Below are 25,160 nucleotides of genomic sequence, written 5' to 3'. Positions count from 1 at the left end.
GGGGGGGGAGATTTAATTTGTTCTAAAGGATCATCTCATTGATCTGGGGATAGACTGGAGCAGGAGCTGGTAGGGAGAGCAGTTTGCAGACATGACCAAACCCTGAGTATACCTTAGACAACATAACATACCAAGAGCTGGACAGGAGGTGAGAAATGATTGCTTTGTTTTGTTAATTTTTGCGTGAACAACTGGAAAGATGGAATTGACTTTCTGAGATGAGGAAAGAGCAGATCTGGTAGAAGAAGGGTAGAAGCAGGGAAGTTTGGACATGCTGAGTAGGAGTCTACCAGACACACAGAGAGAGGCTGAGGAGTGTCTGCTGACAGGTGGAGGCCTGCACATGGGGCAGCCACTGTTTTTGGCAGCACAGAGCACTCCTTCCTGTCAGAAAAGAAGGGCCAGTGAAGCATCCAATGCCAAGTTGGGGGATGATGAGGTCCAGACACTAGTTTCACTTGGCACTGGCCAACCTCCACACTGTGACACACAGGCCCTACTGGGTGTGCAGCTCCAGCAGGCCTGCAGCCAGGGGCCCACCACCAGAGTGCCCCTCAGCAGATGCACAATGCAGGTGGATATTTGTGTCCTGGTGGTCCTGAGGCTGGAGCTATCTACGATTCCCCTCTGCATGGCCTCCCTCTTGTCGCCTGCCTGGACCCAGGAATCGCATCCACCCTCCCAGACACAACAGCCTGCAAAAACTCCAGAAGAGGGGTCCCAGACCTGTATACCCTTCTGCTCACCCTCTGGAGGCTCCCTATGTTCTTGAGAGTCAAAGCCAGGTACCTGAGGAAGGGACAGGGAGAGAACAACTAAGTTGTACTTTGGTGTCAGCAGCCTCTGGCTGACAGGCACATATCTTCCCTTCTAGAACAGAGACCTCACTCTGCTCAAGTCCTGAGTCACTTCCTGATGCCTCTCTCTGAGTGACAGTAGCAGGGATGCAGAGGCTGTGTTCTGGAAGGAACTCGTGATGAAAGTGCCAGCTCTCAAGTTTTAAACATCAAATCCTGTTAAGGCTGAGTACTAAGGATGCAACTTAACCTGGGGAATGGAAGGCACCTGGATGGCTCAGCTGGTTAAGCGTCTGACTTCAGCTCAGGTCATGATCTCAGGGTTCGTGGGTTTGAGCCCCACATCAAGCTCTGTGCTGACAGCTAGCTCAGAGCCCAGAGCCTGTTTCAGATTCTGTATCTCCCTCTCTCTCTGACCCTCCCCTGCTCATGCTGTCTCTCTCTCTCTCTCAGAAATAAAACATTAAAAAAAATTTTTTTTAAAAAGAAGGATGACCCCAATAGCCAGCCTCTACTACCAGACACAGCAGAGAACAGAGGCCAAATCTTAGGCAACAGTGGGCTGAGGGTACCTGTTACTCTTTGAGCCTCAGTTTCCCTACCCATACCTCATAGACATGCTGTGTGAAGAGAGAGAGAGTGATATTAGAAATAACTCAAATTGAGGGCTGCCTGGGTGGCTCAGTTGTCTGAACATCCAACTCTTGGTTTCAGCTCAGGTCATGGTTCCAGGGTTGTGGGATCAAGCCTCCATGCAGAGCATGGAGCCTACTTGAGAGGCTCTGGCTCTCTCTCTCTCTCTCTCTGCCCCTCTCCCCCACTCACGTGCTTTGTGAAATTATAAATTTAAAAACTTTAAAAAGATGACTTGAATGAGAAAATAAATTTGTAGAACAGTATAATACCATTCACATAGTTTAAAAATGCTTATAATCTTCAGGAAAAAAAATACTGAAAAAGCTTACTAAAATCAAAAGTGAAAGAAATTGGGCTAAAAGCCACAGTACTCATTTCTGAAGAATAAATTAACACACTTTCACTTTCTGTATTAAATTATTTCTCCTAACAGTGACTGTCTATCAGTCTTGTATTCAAAGAACACAAAGATAAAAAGGAGAGCTAGATAAAATAACACTCCCACATGCAGATGTTAAAAACTAAAAGGACAAGTGTGTAGGGATGAGACAAGGGGAGAGGGCTCTTTGGAGGTAAGTGCTCCCAGGCCAGAGGGAGAGTACTTTGTAATGCAGGAAAATCAGGAGGCTGGCTCCTCCACCAGGCAGGACCAAGAACATAAGACAAATATGCAACCTTCAGTGGACTCAGAGGGGCCACTGCTGTGACTTTCCCATTTGTTACTGGCAAGTGTCTAAGCAGCTTAAAAGTCCATCCACCATGTTACTTACTAAAGTGAATCTCAAGCTCTACACAGTGAACTCAAACCCCTCAGCTCATCCCTACAACTCACCGTCTACCTGGGCCATCAGTTGTGCTGAATGGCTGCCAGGCCACAGCTTCAGTGTGAGCTCACTCTGAGGGAGCCCATGTCTCACACAGTTCCTCATGAGGATTGCCAAAGCAATAATCCCATACTATTCAGCTGCTTCATCTCTCCTCCCAGCCTGTTGCTAGACTCCTCCATGGCAGAAAACTTCTTTGTTTTTCCATTCACCTTCATCTTCAGTGTGGAGCAAAACAATATGGGTTAAGTACCTGCTATTGAGTTAAACCTACATTTCTGCACATTACCCTCATGAAATGTACAATTCCCGCAGTTTGCCCTATAGGTCAAAATGAAGCAAACAAGTACTTTCATTAAAAACTCTGCATCTGGGGGGCGCCTGGGTGGCTTAGTCAGTTAGGCGTCCGACTTTCGCTTAGGTCATGATCTCGCGGTTTGTGGGTTCGAGCCCCGCATCGGGCTCTGTGCTGACTGCCAGCTCAGAGCCTGGAGCCTGTTTCAGAGTCTGTGACTCCCTCTCTCTCTGACCCTCCCTGCTCACGCTGTCTCTCTCTCTCTCCTAGAAATAAATAAAAACATTTTAAAAAAAACAAAAAAACAAACTCTGCATTTGGACTTTCTGAAAGGCAAATATATAGAGATAGAGTCTCACAGATTGAGGCTGAGACAGGGACAGGAATCTGGGGCGATGGTCCAGTCATGGGTATAGACATCAAGGGCCAAGCCACTGAGCAGGGAAGGTCTCAGGCAGAAGAAGGGAGCCATACTAAGTCTTGTGCTACAAGTTTGTTCAAAAGGAGAACTAAGTCTTACTACTCACTGACTGAAGCTGGGTTCTTAACCCTTAGTGGTCTGAAAACCTAAGATACGTCAAAAATATAGGCACTTCCTCTCTCATACACCATTAAAAAGGCACTAGGTTTACCTGCTTGGCCAGGAGCTCTATGGGCCCTCAAAGATCTGGACTAAAAAGATGCTAGGGAGACCCTCCCTGCGGCAGTCCAGCAACCAAGGTAGTACACAATACCCCAAAACTTAATTGTGACATAAAAAATGACAGGAACCTGATTTTTTTAAATTTTTTAATGTTTATTTATTTTTTATTTTTGAGAGAGAGAGTGAGAGCAAGTGGGGGAAGGGCATAGAAAGAAAGGGAGCCACAGAGGGGAGCCTGAGTGGCTCAGTCGGTTAAGCATCCGACTTTGGCTCAGGTCATGATCTCACGGCTCGTGGGTTCGAGCCCCACATCGGGCTCTGTGCTGACAGCTGGCTCGGAGCCTGGAGCCTGCTTCAGATTCTGTGTCTCCCTCTCTCTCTGACCCTCCCCTGCTCACACTGTCTCTCTCTCTCTCTCTCAGAAAATAAATAAAATATTTTTAAAAAAAGAAAAAAAAAAAAGGGAGCCACAGAATCTGAAACAGGCTCCAGGCTCTGATCTGCCAGCACAGAGCCTGATGCGGGCCTCGAACCCATGAACTGCGAGATCATGACCTGAGCCGAAGCCAGATGCTTAATGACTGAGCCACCCACGTGCCCCAGTCAGGTGCTCTTTTAGCTGGGAGCAATTGTCTCAATTTATCTAGTGAAGGAATTGGCAAACTTTTTCTTAAAGGGACACAGTACATATTTTCAGTTCTGCAGGTCTTTTTCTGTCTCTGTCCTGATTACTCAGCTCTGCGGTTTTAACAGTATACGTCCTCAAATGGGTATAGTTCTGTCTCATTCAAACTTTATTTACCAAAACAGACCACCAGCCTGTGGGCCATAGCTTCCCAACACCTAACCTAGCACTTTCCTGGACAAAATGGCACATAACTACCTACAATGTATGTATCATGCTCCAACTGTGTCCTAATATATCAACAGCATTGAAACAAGTATACTTTTCCAAAACAAGCATTATCCACAGAACTGACTGCAGAGAAAAACAGGTTTCAGAAAAGGACTTGAACATGTAAATTCAATCTGAGCATAGGGCTCAAGGTTAACCCTTGACAAGTCAGAAGAAATTCAGTTTCGAAAAGTGCTGAGTGCAGAGCGCTCACCAAAGGGTCAGTCTGTCTCACTACACGGGTCAATTTTATTCCATCCTAAATGCCCTATACACTCTCAAGATAAATAGGTCCCTCGTATAAGGAAATTATGTGCTATAAACTCGATAACTGCAGTGGATAAAACTTTACCCCAGTTACAGAAACAAGCAGTTCCTCAGCACTCGTGCCTGAGCATCAGACCACAGCTCTAAGGAAGAGCACAGAGGTATGTGAAGGACCTTGATGGGCACAGGGCTGAGAGGAGGTGGGGTGAGTCCTTCTTGAAATAGGATCGTTTGGGATGCCCGTGTGGCTCAGTAGCAAGATGGCTACCAAGAGTGAGTAAAATGAGACATGTTACCAACAAATTCTTCTATCGTATTGAAGGGGCTCACTCACTCTTTCAAAGGCTTCTCACAAGGTAGACAATCTCACTGTCAGCCTCCAAGGGCTATGGCACCTGGGCTCTGGTTGCTGGGGAAGCTGAGACAGTGAGAAGAGAGGAAAAGGGACAAGGAACATATAGCACCCCAGACTTGGGATCATTTGACCCCACTCAATGCAAACCCTATTGGTAGAAGAAGGACATGGGAAACTGGGGCATTGACAAGATAGCTCCCCACATCCCAAGGCTGCAGTGCACCAAGTTAGTTGCACACCAAGCAACCTTGTACCACAAATATACATATATGTGCAACCACACTCATGCATACTCAGACACACGTGCCCACATACACATGTACTCACACATGTGCACAGAGTTTTCCTCCCCTCCTTCCACTTCCAAATCTTCCCCAATTGTCTCAGAAAAGGTCTTTCTTTCTCTGTTGAATTCTGAGCAAAAGATCAGCAGTTCTTATGTGTGATCAGTATTCATTCAACTCCTGATTCACCTGTCCTGAAAAGAAAAACCCTAAAGTATGAAAATGAGATTAGACACAGGGGCCAGAATCATCAACTTCTAAAACACACGAAGAAACCCAGAGCCCTGCAGGACCTCAGGTGGATTCCCAAGCACTTCAGCCCACACTTTCCCAAGACCTGTCCAAGATGAACGATTTTACACCTGGCTGAAGCAGCAGAGTTTTCAAATCACTAGCACTGAAACCATGCTCATTTCTACTACTTTGTGCATACAGTAATTTAAGCTTGCAGAGAAGGCAAAGAACCAACTGCTGCTTAACGGTTGTTTATCTGAATAATGCCCACACCCAGAAGGGAATTTCTGCAGCACAAGGGGCCTGGTCAGTTACTAACCATATAGGACACCCCATCTACTAGTACGGAGCCTGTGTGGCCTAGCAGGATGTGAATGCTGTCAGGCTCCTAACAAATACTGCTACTGCACCAGGCAGCGACCTCTCCAAGGGACCAGTGACCCAGGGGGTGCCTCCTCTGTGGAAGAAAGGAGAAGAGTAGCTCAAGGTCCCCACATTAATGGGAGCATAAGCCCAGTAAGGGCTATGAGATGCATGCGCTCATCACCATTTTATTACAAGTCTACACCAGAAAAGGAGTTTACTCTGCTGGTCCAAAAGAGGAGGGGGAAGAATACAGAAATGCTTCATTTGAGCTGGGCCCCAAGGGCATAATCTGGATTTGTAGAGATAGAGGAGGGAGGAACAAATGCTAGAAAAGATGAAGTGACAAATACATAAACACCTGAAAATCCATCTTCAAGAAAAGTAAATGAAACCAAATAAAAGGAGACCCAAACTTCAAACAACCATTCTTTAAAGGAGATGAGATCGTATAGAAGAAAAAAGCATCACTGTTGGAGAGACCACTTATACTCAGTGTGAAAGGCTCATAGTGATGACAGGGCCTCCCATGGACTTCCCTGGGCACCAGGTGTCCTCCAGGACTCCAGGGACTGGGGGTGCGGTGAAGGTCAGGACCAGCCATCAGCCTGTGAGCGTGAGAAGGGCTGGAACCTGTAATTGGGTCCTAAAGGATGGGAGTTGGCGGGGAGTAGGGATGCAGTGAGAGCTGTGAAACGGCACAGAGTACACTCCAAAGATACACACAACTTAGATAAATTGCCTCCAGTCACGCCATCAAACAAATCAATCTGAGCACCAGCACTCTCTTGGGAGAACTGCTCTGTTCCCAGGCCCTACAAGAGCTCCCCACCTAACCCTTCCATGAAAAGACGCCATTTGTAAATGCAGCGCTCAGCATGGACTAGGAGCCAAAAGGAGGATTAAGTTCAGGAGCATCTCAGCCTCCTAGGGCACTTCAAACTCTCAGGCATGCCCACACACCACACTCCATCTGAAATGGACTAATGACCCATCAAATATAAGCCTGTTACCACCAACAGGGTGGAGCGAGCCATCCAAGTTGTAAAGTCAGACCATGAAGTCCATACTATCTGGTCACTTTCAGTCCTTGGTTCAAGAACCACCAAGAGAAACAGGTTGTTAAAGTCATAAAGAATAGAAAGAATCAGCACCACATTTACAAATAAACACGTATTTATAATCTTGAATGTTTGTTTTTAAAGATTTCATCTTTAAGTAATCTCTACATCCAATATGGAGCTCAAACTCACAACCCTGAGATCAAGAGTTGCATGCTCACTGACTGAGCCAGCCAAGCACCCCCTACAATATGATTTTTTGTTTTTAAGTGGAGGATTTGTAAATGAGGTCTCAGAATTAATGCTTTTTTGGGATATATTTAACAAAGTTAACCTGGAAAGTAGAAACTAACATACTTATGTGGTGACCATCAACATTTTAAAGACAAAACCTTAATGGTCTTCAGATTCTGAAACACAAATCACAGACAGCACAGTAAAAAATACCACCAGTAGTATCTAACTCCAGCATTGTGTGTGGGAACAAAGCAGGTTTGGGGACAAGTCATCTCCAGAAAAGAGACAGTCACGAGGCCGGCCGGCTGACAGTTCACTGGGCTGTTCAAACTCACCCCGGATATACAGGGCCAGGCCTGGGACATCAGGTCCCCAGACCTCAACCTCCCTCCCTGGAGTCATGGGAGAATGGGGGTGGGGAGGGGGAGACGGGTACCGGAGAAAGCACAGATCCTATCCTGGGAAGATAATGTAGGGAATATATTTTTATCTTCTCTCAGACACAGCTGATCTCCTGCAAACTTCTGAAAATAGGGAACAACATGGACCACACTGATTCCACTCAACTCTGTCTGCACTCCGGCCCCATGCCTTGGCTTCTGAGTACCCTCTCCCAAAAACATCAGATGAAAGTCCATCTTCAGCTCCAAGTCATAGCACACAGTAGGAGAAAATGCACCTATATTGATCACAAGAGTGGGGAAAGACTGGTAACAAGTATCTTTAAAACCATCAGTAGCTCCCCCCAGCTCACACTGGAGATAAGGACATGGCTTTTGTGTCTGCTCTCTCAAAAGTGAGCACCCAACACCACCCACCTGGAAGTGGCCCGACATGAGCATCTGAAGTGCCAGCAGCCAGGGCCACTGGGCCAAAGCCCAACCCTGCAGCCAGAGAGAAACAGATGCTGTTGGAGAAGCATATAACACAGCAACAAAGGTACTGCCTGTGAAGGGGAATCTGAACAATATTAAATGTCCATAGGGAAACAGCAACCAGGAGTCCCCTGGTGTGGGATGTCACTGTGAGGGCGAACTGGCTACATTTGCCTCCCACGGGAAAGGAACAGCCCTCTGTTCCTTCCCAGCTGCCTCCTAGGCCATGTGCTCCATGGCCTACAAAGGGTTACACCTGCCATTTCCATGCCATCTGCAATGTGCCCATCGGGTGTCATATCACAAAATGGGAAGTCTTAACCCTTCCAGTGCCAACTCCCTCAGAGCCTGGCCAAAACACAGCTCTAACCACCAGCTCCACTGAGGCCCATGGCTGGAAATGGCAGGGAGGTTTTGCACAGACAATTGCAGGAAGGGCCAGAAAAGCCACCTCCATTCCTAGGAGGTGACAGGAGTAGAAAGTAGGGGAGCCAAGGGTGCTTCTTTTGTCATTTTCATCAGGGTGCCCAGCAATGTGGTAAAGCCTAGAGGCTCTTCCTAGGCCTCCTTTGTCAAGCTCCTCCCTGCACATATTCTGCAGTGTCAGAGCACACTGGCAGCTGCCCCAGGAGGATCAGAGCCAGCAGGGAAACTTACTTCTAAGACTACTGTAAGTTTTCAGTATCAATAAAGCCCACGGGCCTAAGAAACAGTTCCTACTACCGAAAAGTTCTCTTGGCACTTTCTGCACAGCTGTAAGAGCTGAACCAGAAATCCTACATCTAGCTTCTACCCTGTAAGTGGAAATCTTCCCCTTGGGCAGGGAGCTGTTCAGATACCTACAACAATCTCTGGGAAACAGCAGAGCTGGACTTGAACATATGATATTAGTGGCCCTTTTGTGAAAGATACTATTCAAGGTAAAAGCAAGACCCTCACCACATTCTTGAGGTCCGGTCAGCCTCTCTGACCTCATCTGCCATCTGTGCCCCACCGACCCTGGATCCCATTCTCTTAGATCATAATGATGTTTTGGCTGCTCCTCTGACAGTTAGCTTACTCCCACCCCAAGGCCTTTATACTTCCTGCTTTCTCTGCCTAGAAGTCTCCTCCCTCCAGGGCTCTGAACTACCCTCTTTTTTTAGGTCTCAGCTGAGAAACCAAAATGCCATGTATCTCCCTTTCACACATCCTCTGTGGATCTCTAACCTCTTTCCTACTTCATCACCACTTAACATCCTATTTGTCTATGTGCCCTCCTAACCCCATCGCCCACAGGAACAAGGAACACCTCTTTGTTCACTGCTACCATCCTAGGGCCCAGGACAGAATAAGGGCTCAATACATAGGTGTTTAACACACGAGAAAAAGGATTTTCAGAATTCCCAGCTATCACTCTCCCTTCCTAAAGAAACCAAAATGTCTTCATGCCAATAAAAAAGATAAGGATCAAAAGCAAAACCCTTACCTTTTAACAAAAATTAACTCAAAATAGGTCAAAGACCTATTAAAAACCAAACCTATAAAACTCTTAGGAAAAAGCTGAAGGGCAAATTATGACCTTGGATTCGGCAACAGATTATTAAATGTGATACCAAAAGCACAATGAAAGAAAAAAAAAAAGAAACAACTTCATCAAAATTAAAATCTAATGTGCAAAGGACACTACCAAGAAAGTGAGGGGTGCCTGGATGGCTCAGTCAGTAGAGCAGGTGACTCTTGATATTAGGGCTATAAGCTCAAGATCCACATTCAGTGTAGAAATTACTTAAAATCTTAAAGTGGCCCCTGGATGGCTCAGTAGGTTAAGAGTCTGACTTCAGCCTGGGTCATGATCTCTCAGTTTGCAAGTTCGAGCCCTACATTGCGGTCTAAGCTAAGAGTTGAGAGTCTGGAGTCTGCTTCAGATTCTGTGTCTCCTTCTCTGCCTCTCTCCCACTTGCATGCTGTCTCTCTCAAAAATAAATATTAAAAAATTTTTAATAAAAAAATAAAATCTTAAAAAAAGTGAAAAAAACCCCACCCATGATATAGGAGAAAATATTTGCAAATTATTTATCTAATAAGGGTGTAGTGTCCAGAATACATGAAGAACTCTTATAATTAAACAAATCCAATTTAAAAACAGGCAAAGGACTTAGACATTTCTCCAAAGATATATAAATGACCAATAAACACATGAAAAGATGTTCAACATCATTTGGCATTAGGTAAATGCAAATCAAAATCACAATGAGATACTATCTCAAACCCACTAGAATGACTATAACAAAAAAAAAAAAAAGAAGAAGAAGAAGAAAAGAAAAAACAAAACAAGTGTTGTCAAGGATGTGGAGAAACTAGAACCCTCATACACTGCTGACAGGAATATAAAATGGCGCAGTGACATAGTTAACAGTCTTGCAGTCTCTCAAAAATTTAAACTAAACACAGCATTACCATAGGACCCAGCAATTCTACTGCTATGTACACAAGCTAAGAGATGTGAAAACATATACACACAAAAACTTATACACAAATGTTAAAAGCAGCACTGTTTACAATAGCCAACAAGTAGAAACAACCCAAATGCCAAATGTCCATCAACAGATGAACAAATGAACAAAATGTGATATATCCATACAATGAAGTATTATTCACTCATAAAAAGGAATGAAGTTCTCTGATTCATGTCACAATGTGGACGAACGGTAAAAATACTATGTTGAGTGACAGAAGTCAGGTTAAAGAAGGCCATATAGTATACGATTCCATTTATATGAAATACCCAGAACAGACAAATCCATGGAGACAGAAAGTAGACTAGTGGTTGCTAGGGCCCTGAAGGACACAGAGATGAGAGTGTGGGTAGTGACTGCTAATGTGTACAGGCTTCTTTGGAGGATAAAAACGTTCTGGTATTTGACAGAGATGATGTTTGTACAATATTGTGGGTATATTCAATATGCCAAAGAACTACATACTTTAAAATGGTTAAACTGGTAGAGTTTTAGGTTCTGTGAATCAACCATCCAGTTCTCACAGAGACTGAGGCCACAAAAAGCCCACCACACAGGTGGGAACTAAGAACTACCTCCAAGCAAAGGAGAGCTGATGTCTGGAAGTGTGGCCACAAGGTACACACACAAGTACCAATTTAGTAATGGGGAGCCAAGGCAGAAGAGGGCAAGGCCTCAGGCAACTGGGGTCACACAAACCACCACTACAGAATACAAGTTAAGTCAGGCTCATTATAGGCTCCATACTGCCCAAAATCAAAACAACACACTCTACGATTTTACATTAACACACTACTGGGAATGTGCCACCCACCTCAGTCTCACAGGTGTTTTGCTCACTCATCTATCCAAATACCAGCTTAGTTTCTACCAAGGACAAGGGGCTGGGGTGCCTGGGTGGCTCAGTCAGTTAAGCATCCGACTTCAGCTCAGGTCATGATCTTGCGGTTTGTGGGTTCAAGCCCTGCGTCAGGCTCTGTGCTGACAGCTCAAAGCCTGGAGCCTGCTTCGGATCCTGGGTCTCCCTTCTCTCTGCCATGCTCATGCTCTCTGTCTCTCAATAAATAAACAAACATTATTAATAAAATTAAATAAAATTAATTTTTATTTAATAAAACATTATTGTTTTATTAATAAAATATTATTAATAAAATTAAAGAAAATAAACATTAATAAAATAAAATAAAAATTAATAAATAAACATTGAAAATATTTTAAAAAAAAGAACAAGGGGCTGACTGAGCCCCCGGGACACCCCTGGAGCGGGGGAGGGTTCCAATGACAGGCCTCCTCCCTGGAAACCCTGGGAAGATATGCAAGGAGCCAGGTGCAAGGACATGAGAGGAGAGACACACAGTGAGTTCCCATCCCTCAGAGAGTTGCAGTGATCCCTAAATTACACACAGGATCAAACCATCTACTTTATCCACTGGCTATAGCTGCTATCAACAGATAACACCAAGGAGGAGGTAAGACTAGTCTTTAATCAAGAATATATTGGGTCAGAAAACAAAGTACAGGGTATCACAGAGTCAGAATACTAAAGTGAAGAAGCACATGCAGTGGTAAGGTGAGCTCCAAACAGTGGGCAGGGAAGCCAGGGACTCAGAGATAGGAGGGTGCCCTCAGCATCACAGTGCATCAGGTGGAAACCAGAATGCCTGGTTCACCTCAGTTTCCTCACCTGTGAAATGTGAATAGCTCTCACTTTATCACTAATGCTCTGACAGCTCCATGAAGGGTAGCTGTATTATTATTACTGAAAATAAGACTGTTGTAATTGGAGGTTGTTCCACCTGACAGGCCACCAGCCACAGCCTCTTATAGTAATTCCAGAATCTCTGCTGAAAGTATTATGCTTAAATTTAAACTAACCACAGTGGCTACCACTCTCACTTTTGTAAACAGAGGGACTCCCTGCCCTGGGTGATGTCCGTCATAAAGCTCCCTGAGGGAATATTCCTGGGTCAAGCCCATTTTTCAAATTTTTGATTATGGAAAATTGCAAAAGTAGCAATGCCCTCAGAAGTAGCACAAACAACAGGATTCAAAGGGCACATGCACCACCCAGGTTGCAGGTCTTCCATACACTGCTCCTTTCCCCCACACCCTACTAGCTCCTGTGAAGCAAATCTTACAACATTCATTTATGAATGCACTGGTCAGAATTTATCTCTACAGGACAAACAAACTACTACAATTCCATGATCTGACCTCTAACAATTTAACAAGCATTTCTTAATTTTTGTCAGAGTCACACTTGGTTGAAATCTACAGGTCCTCCCGAAACCGTTCCTTTCAACCATTTATTTATCTTGTTTCCCCACAGTCAGGTTTGCTGGTGGCATGCCCGTGATATAATGCAACATGCCCCTGTAAACTAGATTTTGAGGCCAAAACAAGTACACATCCTTCCAGGAGTACATGTACCCTTCTTGGGTGCAGGCGGCCACTGAGGATCACGGTCTGGACTCACCATTTCATTAGGTGTCTGAAAACTTATAAACTTCTAATTCCATCATTTCACTTTAATTAGTTAGAAAATGTCAATAGCTGCATTGTCCACTAACCACATGTGGCTATTTAAACAGACTAAAATTTTAAAAAATTAAAATTTGACTTCTTCAAACTATTCCAGGTGCACTGGACAGTAAGGGTACAGAGAATTCTAGGAAGTTCTGTAGGGCAGCACTGATCTTGTTCTCACCCACTATTTTGTTCCTCGAGAGTTCAGTTCATAGAAAAGAGACAGGATACATGCTTGCTTCTCTCCCTTTATTTATCAGTTTCCAAAATGAATTGGTTCCCTAGCACCCTCCAAAGGAGATCAGCAAGATTCTTCCTTTCCTTTGAGTACCAACATAAATGAACCTGTTGATTTTTTTTAAACACATATGACACTCCAAATTGGGAATCTGTTCTTATTCATACTCACCTGTCCCACCCTTGGGAGTCTTACACATTCAGGACATTCCCAATGCAGATTAGAATTAAAACATTTTAACCTAAGTGCCTTGATTTTTTCTTTGTGCCTTGCATTTTTCTTTGGTGCTGAAAATTCTGGTTTTTAAAGACATTAATTATTTCTTCTTTGTTTTCTCCTACAATACAGTTTTCTCCACTTATCCACGGGTTTGCTTTCCACAGTTTCAGTTACCTGCGGTCAATCACAGTCTGGAAGCAGATGATCCCCTGACATATCATCAGAAGGTTAATAGTAGCCTAATGCTATGTCACAATGCCTACGTCATTCACCTCACTTCATCTCATCACATAGGCATCTTATCATCTCACATCATTACAAGGGTGAGTACAGTACTAAGATATTTTGAGAGAGAGACCAAATTCACACAACTTTTATAACAGCAGAGCTATAACTGTCCTATTATTATGAGTTATTGTTGTTAATCTTTTACTGTGCTTAACTTATAAATTAAACTTTATCACAGGTCTACATGTATAGGAAAAATCATAATGTATACAGAGTTTGATACTATCTGCAGTTTCAGGAATCCCACAGTGGTCTTGGAAAGTGTCCTGGTGGGTAAGGGGGCACTAGTGAATGAAACAATATGAATACTGGTATTAACCTAAAGCCAAAAATAATTCCTAAAGACAGTTAATTTTTTTTTAAGTTTTTGCCCTTACAGCATATCTCACTAAAACATTTATAGTCTAACTACTATGTTTAAAAGTTGAGCGAAGAAAACTGAGACATTAGTTAAGTCACCAATTTGAATCACAACTGACATACACCTAGATTCATATTCATTTCCTTTTGCTTTTTAGGGTTTGCGTCTCTCCTCCCGCCTCACAACTTGCCATACTTTTGTTTCATAATTATGTAAAACACCCATCTGGTGCTACACAGAAAAGAAAACCAGAGACATCTCCTGGTAACCCTGTCCTCTCTCATCCCTCCTCCTAGAAATAACCATATTGTTCATTTATGGTTTATATTTCCATATTTAAAAATAAATAAAAATATAAGCAAATACACATACATCCACATCTCCCCACCTTCCCTTGGAGAGGTAAGTACACTGTATACATCTCTTTATCCTCCACCTTGCTTTTTCCACTTCTCAGCTCATCCTAGAAATCACGTCACCATAACATAAGGACATCCCTCCTTCCTTTGCTCAAGGGCTTGATGCCACCCCCACCAGGAGATCCACTCCCATAATGACAAACATCTAAGTCATTTCCAGCTTTGTTACTTCAGAATGTTATAATGAACATACTTGTCACAATTCTTATGTTTGACAGTGTATCTTTGCGATATATTTTTCTAGAAGTCGAATTTCTAAAGCAAAGGGTAAGCAAATCTCTCTCTGAGGAGCTGTGAACCTCCAAAAGCAATATATGGCAGTGCTTGATTCCCATCAATAGACTGGTATCCATCTCTGGGGACAAAAGGTCAGAAATGTTGTCTTGAAACTCCAATGAGCATTATTCTTAGTATCAGAAAGACCTGAGCATCTTCTATACCTTTGGCAAGGGCCATCTGCATTCACTTTTCCTGTGAACTGTTTTTCTCCAAGTCACACCCATTTTTAATCCTTAACACCCAACATAAGGCGAAGTCATTCAGCACATGAGCAGTGTGGACCTGCTGAATAAACAGGACCCCTAACAGGCAAAATTTGAGGGGCAGATGCCATATCCATTAGCCCAAGCAGGCACAGTCTGACCCAAGGTGTGCACACCTACAACTGTGTACAGGGTGGGGCACTGTGTAGGGACTGTGCACATGTCACAGACTAACCAGGAGCCAGCCCTCCTCCCGTCCTGCTCCTCTTCTATGCTCACGGAGTCCTGGGTGGCAGGAATGGGGAGACCCTAGCTGATCACAGGCCACGGTTCAACTGAAAGTGGGTGCTGGGCTGGTGTTAACCAGAGAAAACACAAAATCAATTTTGTTGAGGTGACTTACACCCTACAACAAAGAATACACAAGCTGATATATTTATAAATCCTTAAAAAAATAATTACTCAAGGTTTTTTTTTCCCCGCCATTTGACATTAGCTATCACATGCCATGACTATTCAGACTGTTCTTTTCCATCAAAGCCCCTTCATGCTATGGCTCTATCTTCCTTCCTGGACAGGGAAGGAGGAGGTTTGTTTTTTTTCCTTTTTTCCTCTCTCTCTCCACCTCTTTTCTTTCCCTTTCTTTCTTTCATCATTCATTCATTCAGCAAGTACTTACTGCTCTGACCATGCACTTTTTAAACTATTTTTTAGATGTTACATTTTTGAGAGAGAGAAAGAGAGAGAGAGAATATGAGCAAGGAAGGGGCAGAGAGAGAGGGAGACAGAAGATCAGAAGCAAGCTTCAAGCTGACAGCAGCTAGCCCAATGTGGGGCTCAAACTCACAAACCCTAAGACTATGACCTAAGCTGAAGTTGGATGCTCAACCAACTAAGCCACTCAGGCACCCCTGACCATGTACTTTTGAGTTAACAAAGAACTAAGCAGAGGCAAGGGCACCTACCCTAGCTACCCTAGCTCAGAGAACCCTAAGCCAACCTACTGCCTTCAGACAACCACCGGGACTGCAGGACAAGGGCAATCACTCACCCCACTGGGCTGGGCTTCAGGGGAGACCTTTTTCAGATGTAAAGTTCCAAGATTTTTAAATGCTAATGTCTAAAGACAGCCTGATGACAGTCAAGTGCCAGGCCCACCCTCTATGCATGCCCCACTATGCCAACAACACCAGGTAAGAAGCCCTTAGGACCAGGTATCAAGCATCATCAACACTGGTGATCCTCAACTAGCTCTAGGAAACCAGCATAGACTTTAGGTCACTTTTTGTCTCTAAAGATCTGAGGGCCTCAGGTAGAGCTGGGCGGGGAGGGGTGGTGCAGGGGGGCATAAAATGGTACAGCTGCCATGAAAACAGTCTGGCAGGTAATCAAAATGTTCAACAGTTACCACATGACCCAGCAATTCCACTCCTATGTATATACCCAAAGGAACCAAAAACATATACACATAAATTGTGTTCACAAATGTTCAAAGCAGCACTATTCGCAATTGCCAAAAGGTGGAAACCACCTCAATTTATCCCGGATGAATAAGTGGTCTACCCATGCAATGGAAAATTGCAAAATACTCAGCCATAAAAGTATATGAAGCACTGAATCATGCTACAATGTAGATGAACCTCAAAAACATTACGCTGAGAGAAGCCAGGTACACAAGGTTATATAGTCTGACTCTTTTCTTGAATTTTTTAAAATGTTTTATTTATTTATGAGAGAGAGAGAAAGCATGAGCAGGGGAGGGTCAGAGAGAGGGGGGGAGATACAGAATCTGAAACAGCCTCCAGGCTCTGAGCTAGCTGCCAGCACAGAGCCCGACACAGGGCTTGAACCCATGAACCATGAGATCATAACCTGAACCGAAGTCAGACACTTAACCAACTGAGCCACCCAGGCGCCCCAGTCTATGACTCTGTTGATATGAAATGTCCAGAACGGGCAAATACATAAAAACAGAAAGCAGATTAGTGGGAGAGGGAGGATGAGTAATGACAGCTAATGAGGACTGAGCTGCTTTTGGGGGTGATTATGTTCTGGAACTAGAAGAGATGATGGCTGCACAACTCTTGAATATACCAGATCAACTAACACTGAATTGTAAACTATAAATGGGTGAATGGTATGACAAGCAAATTATATCCCGATTTAAAAAAAAAAAAAAAAATTAAAGCAATGCTAAAACTTTTGTTAGAACATTCTGGAAATATTTTCCTGCTAACAGAAATACTTGGCCATGCTCATATATATACATACACACACACACACACACACACACACACAATTTTTTTTTTGTTATATGCAGACAAGAGCTGAACCTCACAAAACCAACCCACTCTTATAATGAAGCAGGCAAATCCAGGCAGCCGGTTCTCACCCCATGCAGCTATGGTGCTGTTAGAGGGACATGTACCCCTCAGCAAGTCACCTGCTGGCTGGCCTGTAAAAGGAAGCAGCTGACCAATCCAGGAGGTCCTCTAAGCTGCCTTAGAGCTCTAAGACAACTCTCAGTTCTACTTTCTTCTCTAGGTAGGCAGTTCTAAGCCAAAACATGGCTGACCAGACTGATGGTAACAAGATAAAAATCCCATCCAGGTCTCAGGCTCTGTCCTACTGGGTCCTGACAGCCCTTGAGATACAGTCCTAAGAAGGGGATAAGGATGACTCACTTTCCTCACAGGTATGAGTTGGGGTAAGGGCAACCAGTTCCAAACACCAATGCAGGGCCCTGCACCAACAAGAGTTGGTGAGGGATAAATTCTACTCATTTTGGTCAGTGTTGGGAAATCACAAAAATGGCCAGAGGGCAAAGGCTACCTGGCTAGGATTATCCTCTGTTCCTGATGGTCCCAGGAAGGCTTATCCCATTTAGGCCTGGGCTTTTCAACTGAGTGAACCCTGAGATAGGAAGGGTGAGCAAACAGCCTCCCTGGAAGCAACAGGCAGGGCCTGGGTGATCCTGTGGTGAGAGCCCAGTACACAATTCTGGAGGGACTGGACTCTATTTCCTCTAGGAGGTAGCCGTAAAGCTTCTGAAGCAGTGCTCAGTCTTAAATGTCCAAGGAGCTGAATAAGGCACGCTGGACAGGTCAGAGCCTTCATTCCACAGACACCAGACCTCAGGCACTCACCTGGCTTCTGGGCAGGGGATGCTGGTCCTACCAGCTGGCCATGGTGGCAGCCACGTCAAAAGGCAACTTGTGTCAACGTGCTGACCAACCTAAAATAAAGGACAGAAAAAGAAACACTGAGTTTCCAAGGAAAGTTTCTGGAAAATATGGACAATTTTCAATGTCTCTGACCCCTGGTATCACATAGTAAAATCTTAGATTTCAACCAGAGCTCTGCCTCTGCTACCTTCTGCAGGAGGGCAGGCTGAGGAAATAAATTTCATTCTCTAACCTATGACCTGATACAGTGCTAACCAATAAACACTAGTATCACAGACACTGACTTCAGCAATATGTACAGAGATATGAGGTGGTAACATGCAGCCACACATCAACATTCTGAACACACAGAAAATGGCTCAACATTTCAGTTATGACAGTAACAACATTAATAGCAGGAACAGTAATACTTAGAATTTAATAGCTGCTTAGTAGTAAGTTCTAGTTACTATGCTAAAACTCTACATCTCTTTGAATCCCCAAGACAACCCCGGGGTTATACAATCATCCCCATTTTTAGATAGGCGATCTAACAGGTCTACTATTCAGGAATTTGCCCAGGGTCACCCAGGTCTCTCTCTACAGACATGACATCTTTGCTCCCCAGTCCACACGCCAGGGAAACCACTCACCATTCCAGACAGTGCAGGGTTTGCCCTCAAGAAGCTGAGGGTGCAATGTGCCTGGGGCCCAGGCAGACTTTATCTCCATAGGGCAACTCGAAGTTTTACCCCAGGGATCATCTCCACAGGGATTACAAAACTGCCCAGGGAGGAAGGAGGTACCTGTTTTACAGACAGGAAAATTAAGGATCAAGAATGTTCAGAACTCCCCCAAGGTCACAGAGACAGTGTGGCCCCAGGACTTCCCCCTCCTTTATGACATCAGACATGCAGGGCTCCCGGTGCAGAGGCTAAACCTAGAGAACCAGACAAATCTCAGACTCCTAGGCAGTCCCTATCAGTTGTAGCTTGCCAAATATTGTCAGCATCACCTCTGTTGTCATTCTTTGCGCCCACATGACTACCAGGAGGCCTGGCTCTGATATGAAACTTTTATTTTTAAACTAGGTTCACAACAATTCACAGTTCATGGATAGCAAGAAACACTCCCACAGGAGAACTTGCAAAATAAGCAAATATCAATGAACTCTATGCAAAGACCTTTGGGCACCAAGGAGCACATGGCATCCTCCTCAGTGAGGCCCAGGGTCAGATACAGCCACCACCAGAGCTAGTTCCTGTGGAAAGTAGTGCTTTCTGCCACTCCTTTTTGGCTCCATTCAGGCCGGAATACACAGTGGACACCACTAATCCTTGTTCTTTCATGTCTCTTGAGCCATGGCCTCACTCTGCCATGGAGGGGGAAGCCCAGAAGCAGAAGCTTTCTGAGCACCTACCCTCTTCAGAAACAAAGTCAATACACACAAGTCAGCAATATTTCCACACACAGACTTTTAAAAATCCACTGACAATAGCATAAACATGAAATACTTAAGGCTAACTTTTAACTTTTTAAAAAATTTTTAAAATGTTTTATTTATTTCTGAGAGAGAGACAGTGTGAACAGGGGAGGGTCAGAGAGAGAGGGAGACACAGAATGTGAAACAGGCTCCAGGCGAGCTATCAGCACAGAGCCCAACGCGGGGCTTGAACCCACAAACTGTGAGATTACAACCTGAGCCAAGTTGGACGCCCAACTGAGCCACCCAGGCATCCCAGGGTAACTTTAATTTTTTAAAAGATGTTCGAGGTGCCTGGGTGGCTCATTGGTTGAGCGCCCAACTTCAACTCTGGTCATGATTTCACTGTTAACTGAGTTCAAGCCCTGCGTCAGGCTCTCTGCTGACAGCTGAGTCTGGAGCCTGCTTCAGATTCTGTATCTCCCTCTCTCCCTGCCCCTCCCCTACTGGTGCCCTCCCTCCCTCTCATAATAAACATTTTTTAAAAATTACAAAAAATGTTCAAGACCTATCAAATGGAACCACAATAACACATCATTGAGACAAATAAAACATAAAGGGAGATACGTCTTGTCCATGGATCAGAAGGTATCAATTCTCCCCCAAACTGATCCACAGATTCAATGCAGACCCAATCAAAAACTTCCAGCATGTTTTTTTGTTGATGTAGGGAAAACATTCTGATTCTAAAATTTATATGGAAATGCAAAGGAACTAGAATAGTGAAAACTGAAAAGGGCGAACAAATTTGAAGGACTTATCCTATCTGACTTCAAGACTTACCATAAAACTACAACAATCAAGACAGTGTGATAAAAGCAGACAAGAGATGAAGAACAGAATAACCTATGCTCCTGTGTACAACTGATTTTTGACGAAGATCCAGAATCCAATCTACAAGACCACAAGACATACTGGACAAAATTTTCCTGAAGGGTTATTAACCCTGCAAGGAAGAAGGCCTTCTTAATATGTTATCACAACACATGCAGTGCGTGCTGTGAATGCAACGTGCAAGAAATTTTAAGGTAAACTCAGACTTTCACACTCAAGCATGGCTTTCACCATCTCAGCTCATGGCAAATGCAGTCTTTCAGCTACTCAGATTAAAATCTTGAGCTACCCTCCTGATAGGACTACACCATCCAGTCCATCAGGAAATCCTGTTGGTTCTGCCATTACACACATTTGGAGTCCAAGAGCTTCTCACACCTCCAGTGGACACCGTGCTCAGTCTCTGCTCAGAGTGAAGCCCTATTGTCTCGTGGCCCAAGTCATGCCTCCTGCTATCCTACCCTAGCCATGCTGGTTTCCCGGCCATGCCTCCAACATACCAGGTACCCTCCCTCCCTTTTTATGTTTTAAACAAAATCCTAGATACTTTATCCTTTTAACAATCACTTCTCCAACTGGCACCCCAAATTGAAAATGACCTTTGAAAACATAACTACCATATAATAATCCCTAAATGACAGCAAAAATCCAGTTCATATTCAGCTTTACACAATTTTTCAGAAACATCTGTGCACAGCCTAATAGTAACTGCTAGAGTTTTTATACTACACCTGCTCCCTCAGCCTTGACCACTCTCACACCCAGATGGCAGACCCTTCCATGCTTCCCCCCACCATGTTACTGCTCAAAATGTCTCCTTTGCAGAGGTCCACCCTGCTCCTCCTCTGCAACTGGGCTGACCTCTCTGCATGTTCCATATTACGCAGCTACTGTATGGACTTTCTCACCCAATAAGAACCTATTTGCCACAAGTAAAGGAGTGTCTTGTCTGCCTGATGTGACTGTATATCAAGCACCTAAAACAGTGTCGGACACACACCAGTGCTTGATAAATATTTATGGAATGAATGGGATGATTTAACATTGAAGAAGGAACCTATCTGAGAAGCCCACACAACAGCAGCCCCTCCATACAATTAGTGCAAAATCACAAAGGAACATAAACCAAGCAGAGATCACTTAGCACCATCAGAACTAGAGGCATATCTCTAAAATAAACTGTAGCTGCTTTTTACTGATATATCATCTGGACTATTTTGCCATCTACCCGCACTGGCTGGATTTAGAGAGCTTTTACAGTTTTTATTTCCAACCCATACATTTAAAATAGTATCAAGTAACCCTTAAGTACACAATTACCAGCTCATAAGAGACTCTTCCACTCCCTTGATAAATCATTATGGCTTGGCTTTGACCCCACACCTGGGTACTGTGTGTGTGTGTGAGTGTGTGCACGCATGCACACACTCACACACACACCTCAACTCTGCAACCCACACAAACACAATGATTTCCCAGTCTAAAGGAGGTCACACTTGGTAAGAAGGCAGCCATAGTAATTTACATGAAATCAAGTCACTGCACTTTGGGTAACAGAAGTCCTTTGTTGCCATTTCATCCTCTCTAGGTCAGGCAAGTGAGGTTGGTTCCCTTTAAACTTGAGGGGAGCAGCACTGGGCAAAACCCAGCTAATGTCTGGGGAACTCCAGTTCTGAGGATACACTTGGGTTGCAGCGCCCATGGCCAGCACAAGGATGAGTCTCTGGGGCTGTAGGCATTTGACCAGGAAGCCTAAGCTCTCCAAGGCACCCCTGGAGGGCCCCATCATCCCTTCTGAGGTCCTACTCTATAGAAGCTGCACACTTCTGGTCTCCTCCTACCATCATCTGCATTCACCAAACAGTTGTACTGTCTAAAAATTCTTCAAATGTGTCTATAACCAAGTATTTACCACCCTGGCTCTAATCCAGTACTGGAAACATGACATTAGGCCAAAAAATTCCAAGACGAAACCCAACAATATCCTTCACCTTCTCCCACCTCTAAGTCCACAAAGTCTCCTAGCTCCATGAAAAGTGATGCCCCTGAAGAAAATAATTACCTAGACCGTCTCTGGCAAAGGTCTTAGTGACTGCATCACTAAATGGTCAAGGAAAGGTGTTGTCCCTGGCCTGTCCTATCAGGAAGGGAGAAACTGAGGCAGAGCAATAGTAAATCATCTCAAGGAAGCCCAGAGGTCACACTGTTCCATGTGCTGGCTGGCTGGAGAATGATTAACTTGGGCCAAAGATTCCATTTTCTAATCTGGGGTCGGCAAACTTGCTTGAGTTCTCCTGGTGAACGGGATTCCTGGAACATAGCCACACCCACCAGAATATGTACTGTGAACAGCTGCTTCCACCTATAAGGCAGAACTGAGTAATAGCAACAGAGACAGTATAGCCCCAGAGACTGAAAACATGAACTGGTCCTTGAAAGCAGGAGGAAAACTGCAACCCTGGCAGGCTGTGCTCAGTATCAAAGGGACAGAGGGGACCCAGACAAAGTGGCACAACCACGACAAAAAGTCAGGGCAGAGGCACACCAAGGAGATGCTCCAGCTCTGTGTCAGCCCCAGGGCACAAAGCCATGCTTACTCTCTCCAAAGCATGGGGCCTCATTAACCCTATGTCCCCATGGGGGGGGCGGAGCATGACTTGGCATACTACAGAGGCAAAGAAACAGCCCCATGAGGGCCAATGAGCCAACGGTAAGGCCAGCTACACAGGCTCATCCTTGGCAACCAGAACTGGCCTGTCTCCACTGTCAAGGGGAAAAGGCATCCACTGGGGTAACAGCCAGTATGTACCCTCCAGGACCCTGGATCTATCCCTGCCCGCCTTCCCTTGGCCATGGTAACCATGGCCTCACTGAGGATGACGGATCATCCAACTCCTCATGCTGTGACAATGCAGCTCTTCCTAAAGCCCCTAAAGCCTCCCAATGCTTGTAACATCTTACTGTGACCTTTGAGGCCCTGCCTGCTTTAGTCTGAAGGGACTCTATGAAATAGCCATCTGGCATGCATGTATATATGTGTACACACACACACCAGATTCTTGGCTCTGACCACAATGGCCTTGTCTCAATTCTTCATACCACACCTTCCCTCCACCACTGGGCCTTTGCACATAGTGTTCCCACCACTGGGGAAGCCCTTCCCTCCTCCCACTCATCCTTCAAAACCCAAGCACCTGTTACTCAAGCATGCTCTCCCTAATCAGTCCCTCCCCACTCCCCATTCTATCACTGAGGACTACAGCCCCACTACTTGGCAAAGCTGATCCTGACATTTGACATACAATATCCCTTTAGGTTCTCCCCACTCTTGAGAAAGGGCTCTTTCTTATTCACTTCTTTATCCAGTGCCTAATGAAGCACAGAGGAGGAAATAACATCCTCCATGAGTTATGAGTACTCAACCACTATGTTTCCACCATGAACCAGAGGCAAAAACATAGCAATATAAATATAAACCCTACCCTTAATTAGAATAGCAAGTCAACACCAGGAAGAAGCAACATGGAGATAGGCAAGGCCACAGCACCATCACAGCCCCTGGGGTGAGCCCAGAGCTTCCCAGAGGGGAAACTCTCCCCACCTCCCTTACACTACTGTTTGGAGAAAGGCAAGGAGCCTAGAGAAAGGCACTCAGAGGTTCCAGAGGCCTCTACAGCCCTATATCCGGGAAGGCCTCCTCTGTTACAGCTGAGAAGTATGCGCATCCCAGTATCTAGGCACCCATCCCTTGTACTCCCCTTCTCCTTTCCTAGCTTATCCTAAAACACCCAGCACAGTCCTTCCAACAGATCTTCCTCTCCAAGCTAGGCTCCAATGTACCCCTTTATCCTGGGCATTCCAGGAATCCCTCCCTTTTACACCACCAAACCATCCTGAATGTTACAGCACTCTCTCCTGATGAATCATGACTAACTGCAGGAGCCCACATGACCCCTTGGGCAGACCATGCTGAGGACCAAATGAAGGCCCTGGCACTAGGCAGGCTCTCTCAGAAGCAAATAGTTCTCACTTTTGACTTGTGTGATTAATGTTGTTCCTCAAAATATTTCAACTCCTATCTAGAATTTCCACCCTCAACCCCCAGCAGCTGTCCTGGCAAGTCCACTTGGCAGTTCAAAACTTTCGAGGTGCCTGGGTGGCTCAGGCAGGTAAGCATCCGACTTCGCCTCAGGCCATGATCTCATAGTCTGTGGGTTCGAGCCCCGCATTGGACTCTCTGCTGTCAGTGAGGAGCCTGCTTCAAATCATCTGTCCCCCTCCTCTGCCCCTTTCCAGCTTGCGTGCATGTGTGTGTGCTCTCTCTCTTTCTAAAAAATAAACATTAAAAGGTTCAAAATTTTAGATAAACCCCCATATTTTAAATGTTCGGGAATCAGGGGCACCTGGCTGGCTCTGTCGGAAAAGCAGGCAACTCTTCATCTTAGGGTCCTGAGTCTGAGGCCCAAGTTGGGTGTAGAAATGACATAAATAAACTTAAAAAATAAAAATAAAAAGCTCAGGAATCAAATGTCTCCATCTATCCAGATATGTGTGAGATTTTGGAAGTGTTAGTGTTTATATTCCTGAGGATGCCTGAAAGGACATCTTGAAGAAAATGTCACAAGAACAAAAGAGGAAATAACTTCTTTGTTAATAGTGAGGACCTAAGAATTGTTGTCTCCCATCCTGTGTACAAGCACCAATATGTGCTACCTTAAGGAAACTCTCTGACAAATAGCCATTGGAAAACAAATACTACCTTCGATCTCTAAGCCAAGCTCTGGAGCAGCAAAGACCTCAGATTGTTTCTGGACTCTTCTCCTAAGTCCCCTGCAGACTCCCAGAGTCCTGTGTCACCTCACACAGCTGGAGAAAGTACAGA

At 44.7% G+C, this 25,160-nt stretch overlaps 1 protein-coding gene across 4 annotated transcripts in view; it reads right to left on the bottom strand.

Annotated features, from left to right (window-relative positions):
- GATAD2A (GATA zinc finger domain containing 2A) overlaps nt 1-18,710 on the bottom strand; it is a 60,199-nt gene extending 41,489 nt beyond the window's left edge. The window contains exons 1-2 of one of the 4 annotated variants that reach the window (XM_077776963.1): nt 18,615-18,710; nt 17,944-18,032 (exon numbers count right to left, since the gene is read on the bottom strand). In XM_077776963.1, coding sequence (XP_077633089.1) covers nt 17,944-18,032; nt 18,615-18,617 — 92 coding nt within the window. In that variant the 5' untranslated portion in view covers nt 18,618-18,710. Of the gene's footprint in view, nt 1-5,039; nt 5,131-17,943; nt 18,033-18,614 lie in introns of those variants that run through there. The other 3 variants (XM_077776962.1, XM_077776964.1, XM_077776965.1) reach the window with 3 other exon arrangements.
- Nucleotides 18,711-25,160: the final 6,450 nt, after the last annotated feature.

Source organism: Crocuta crocuta, unplaced genomic scaffold, assembly GCF_008692635.1.
Source record: "Crocuta crocuta isolate KB4526 unplaced genomic scaffold, BGI_CrCroc_1.0 scaffold77, whole genome shotgun sequence".
Taxonomy (NCBI): domain Eukaryota; kingdom Metazoa; phylum Chordata; class Mammalia; order Carnivora; family Hyaenidae; genus Crocuta; species Crocuta crocuta.
This window is presented reverse-complemented; position numbering and strand designations above follow the sequence as displayed.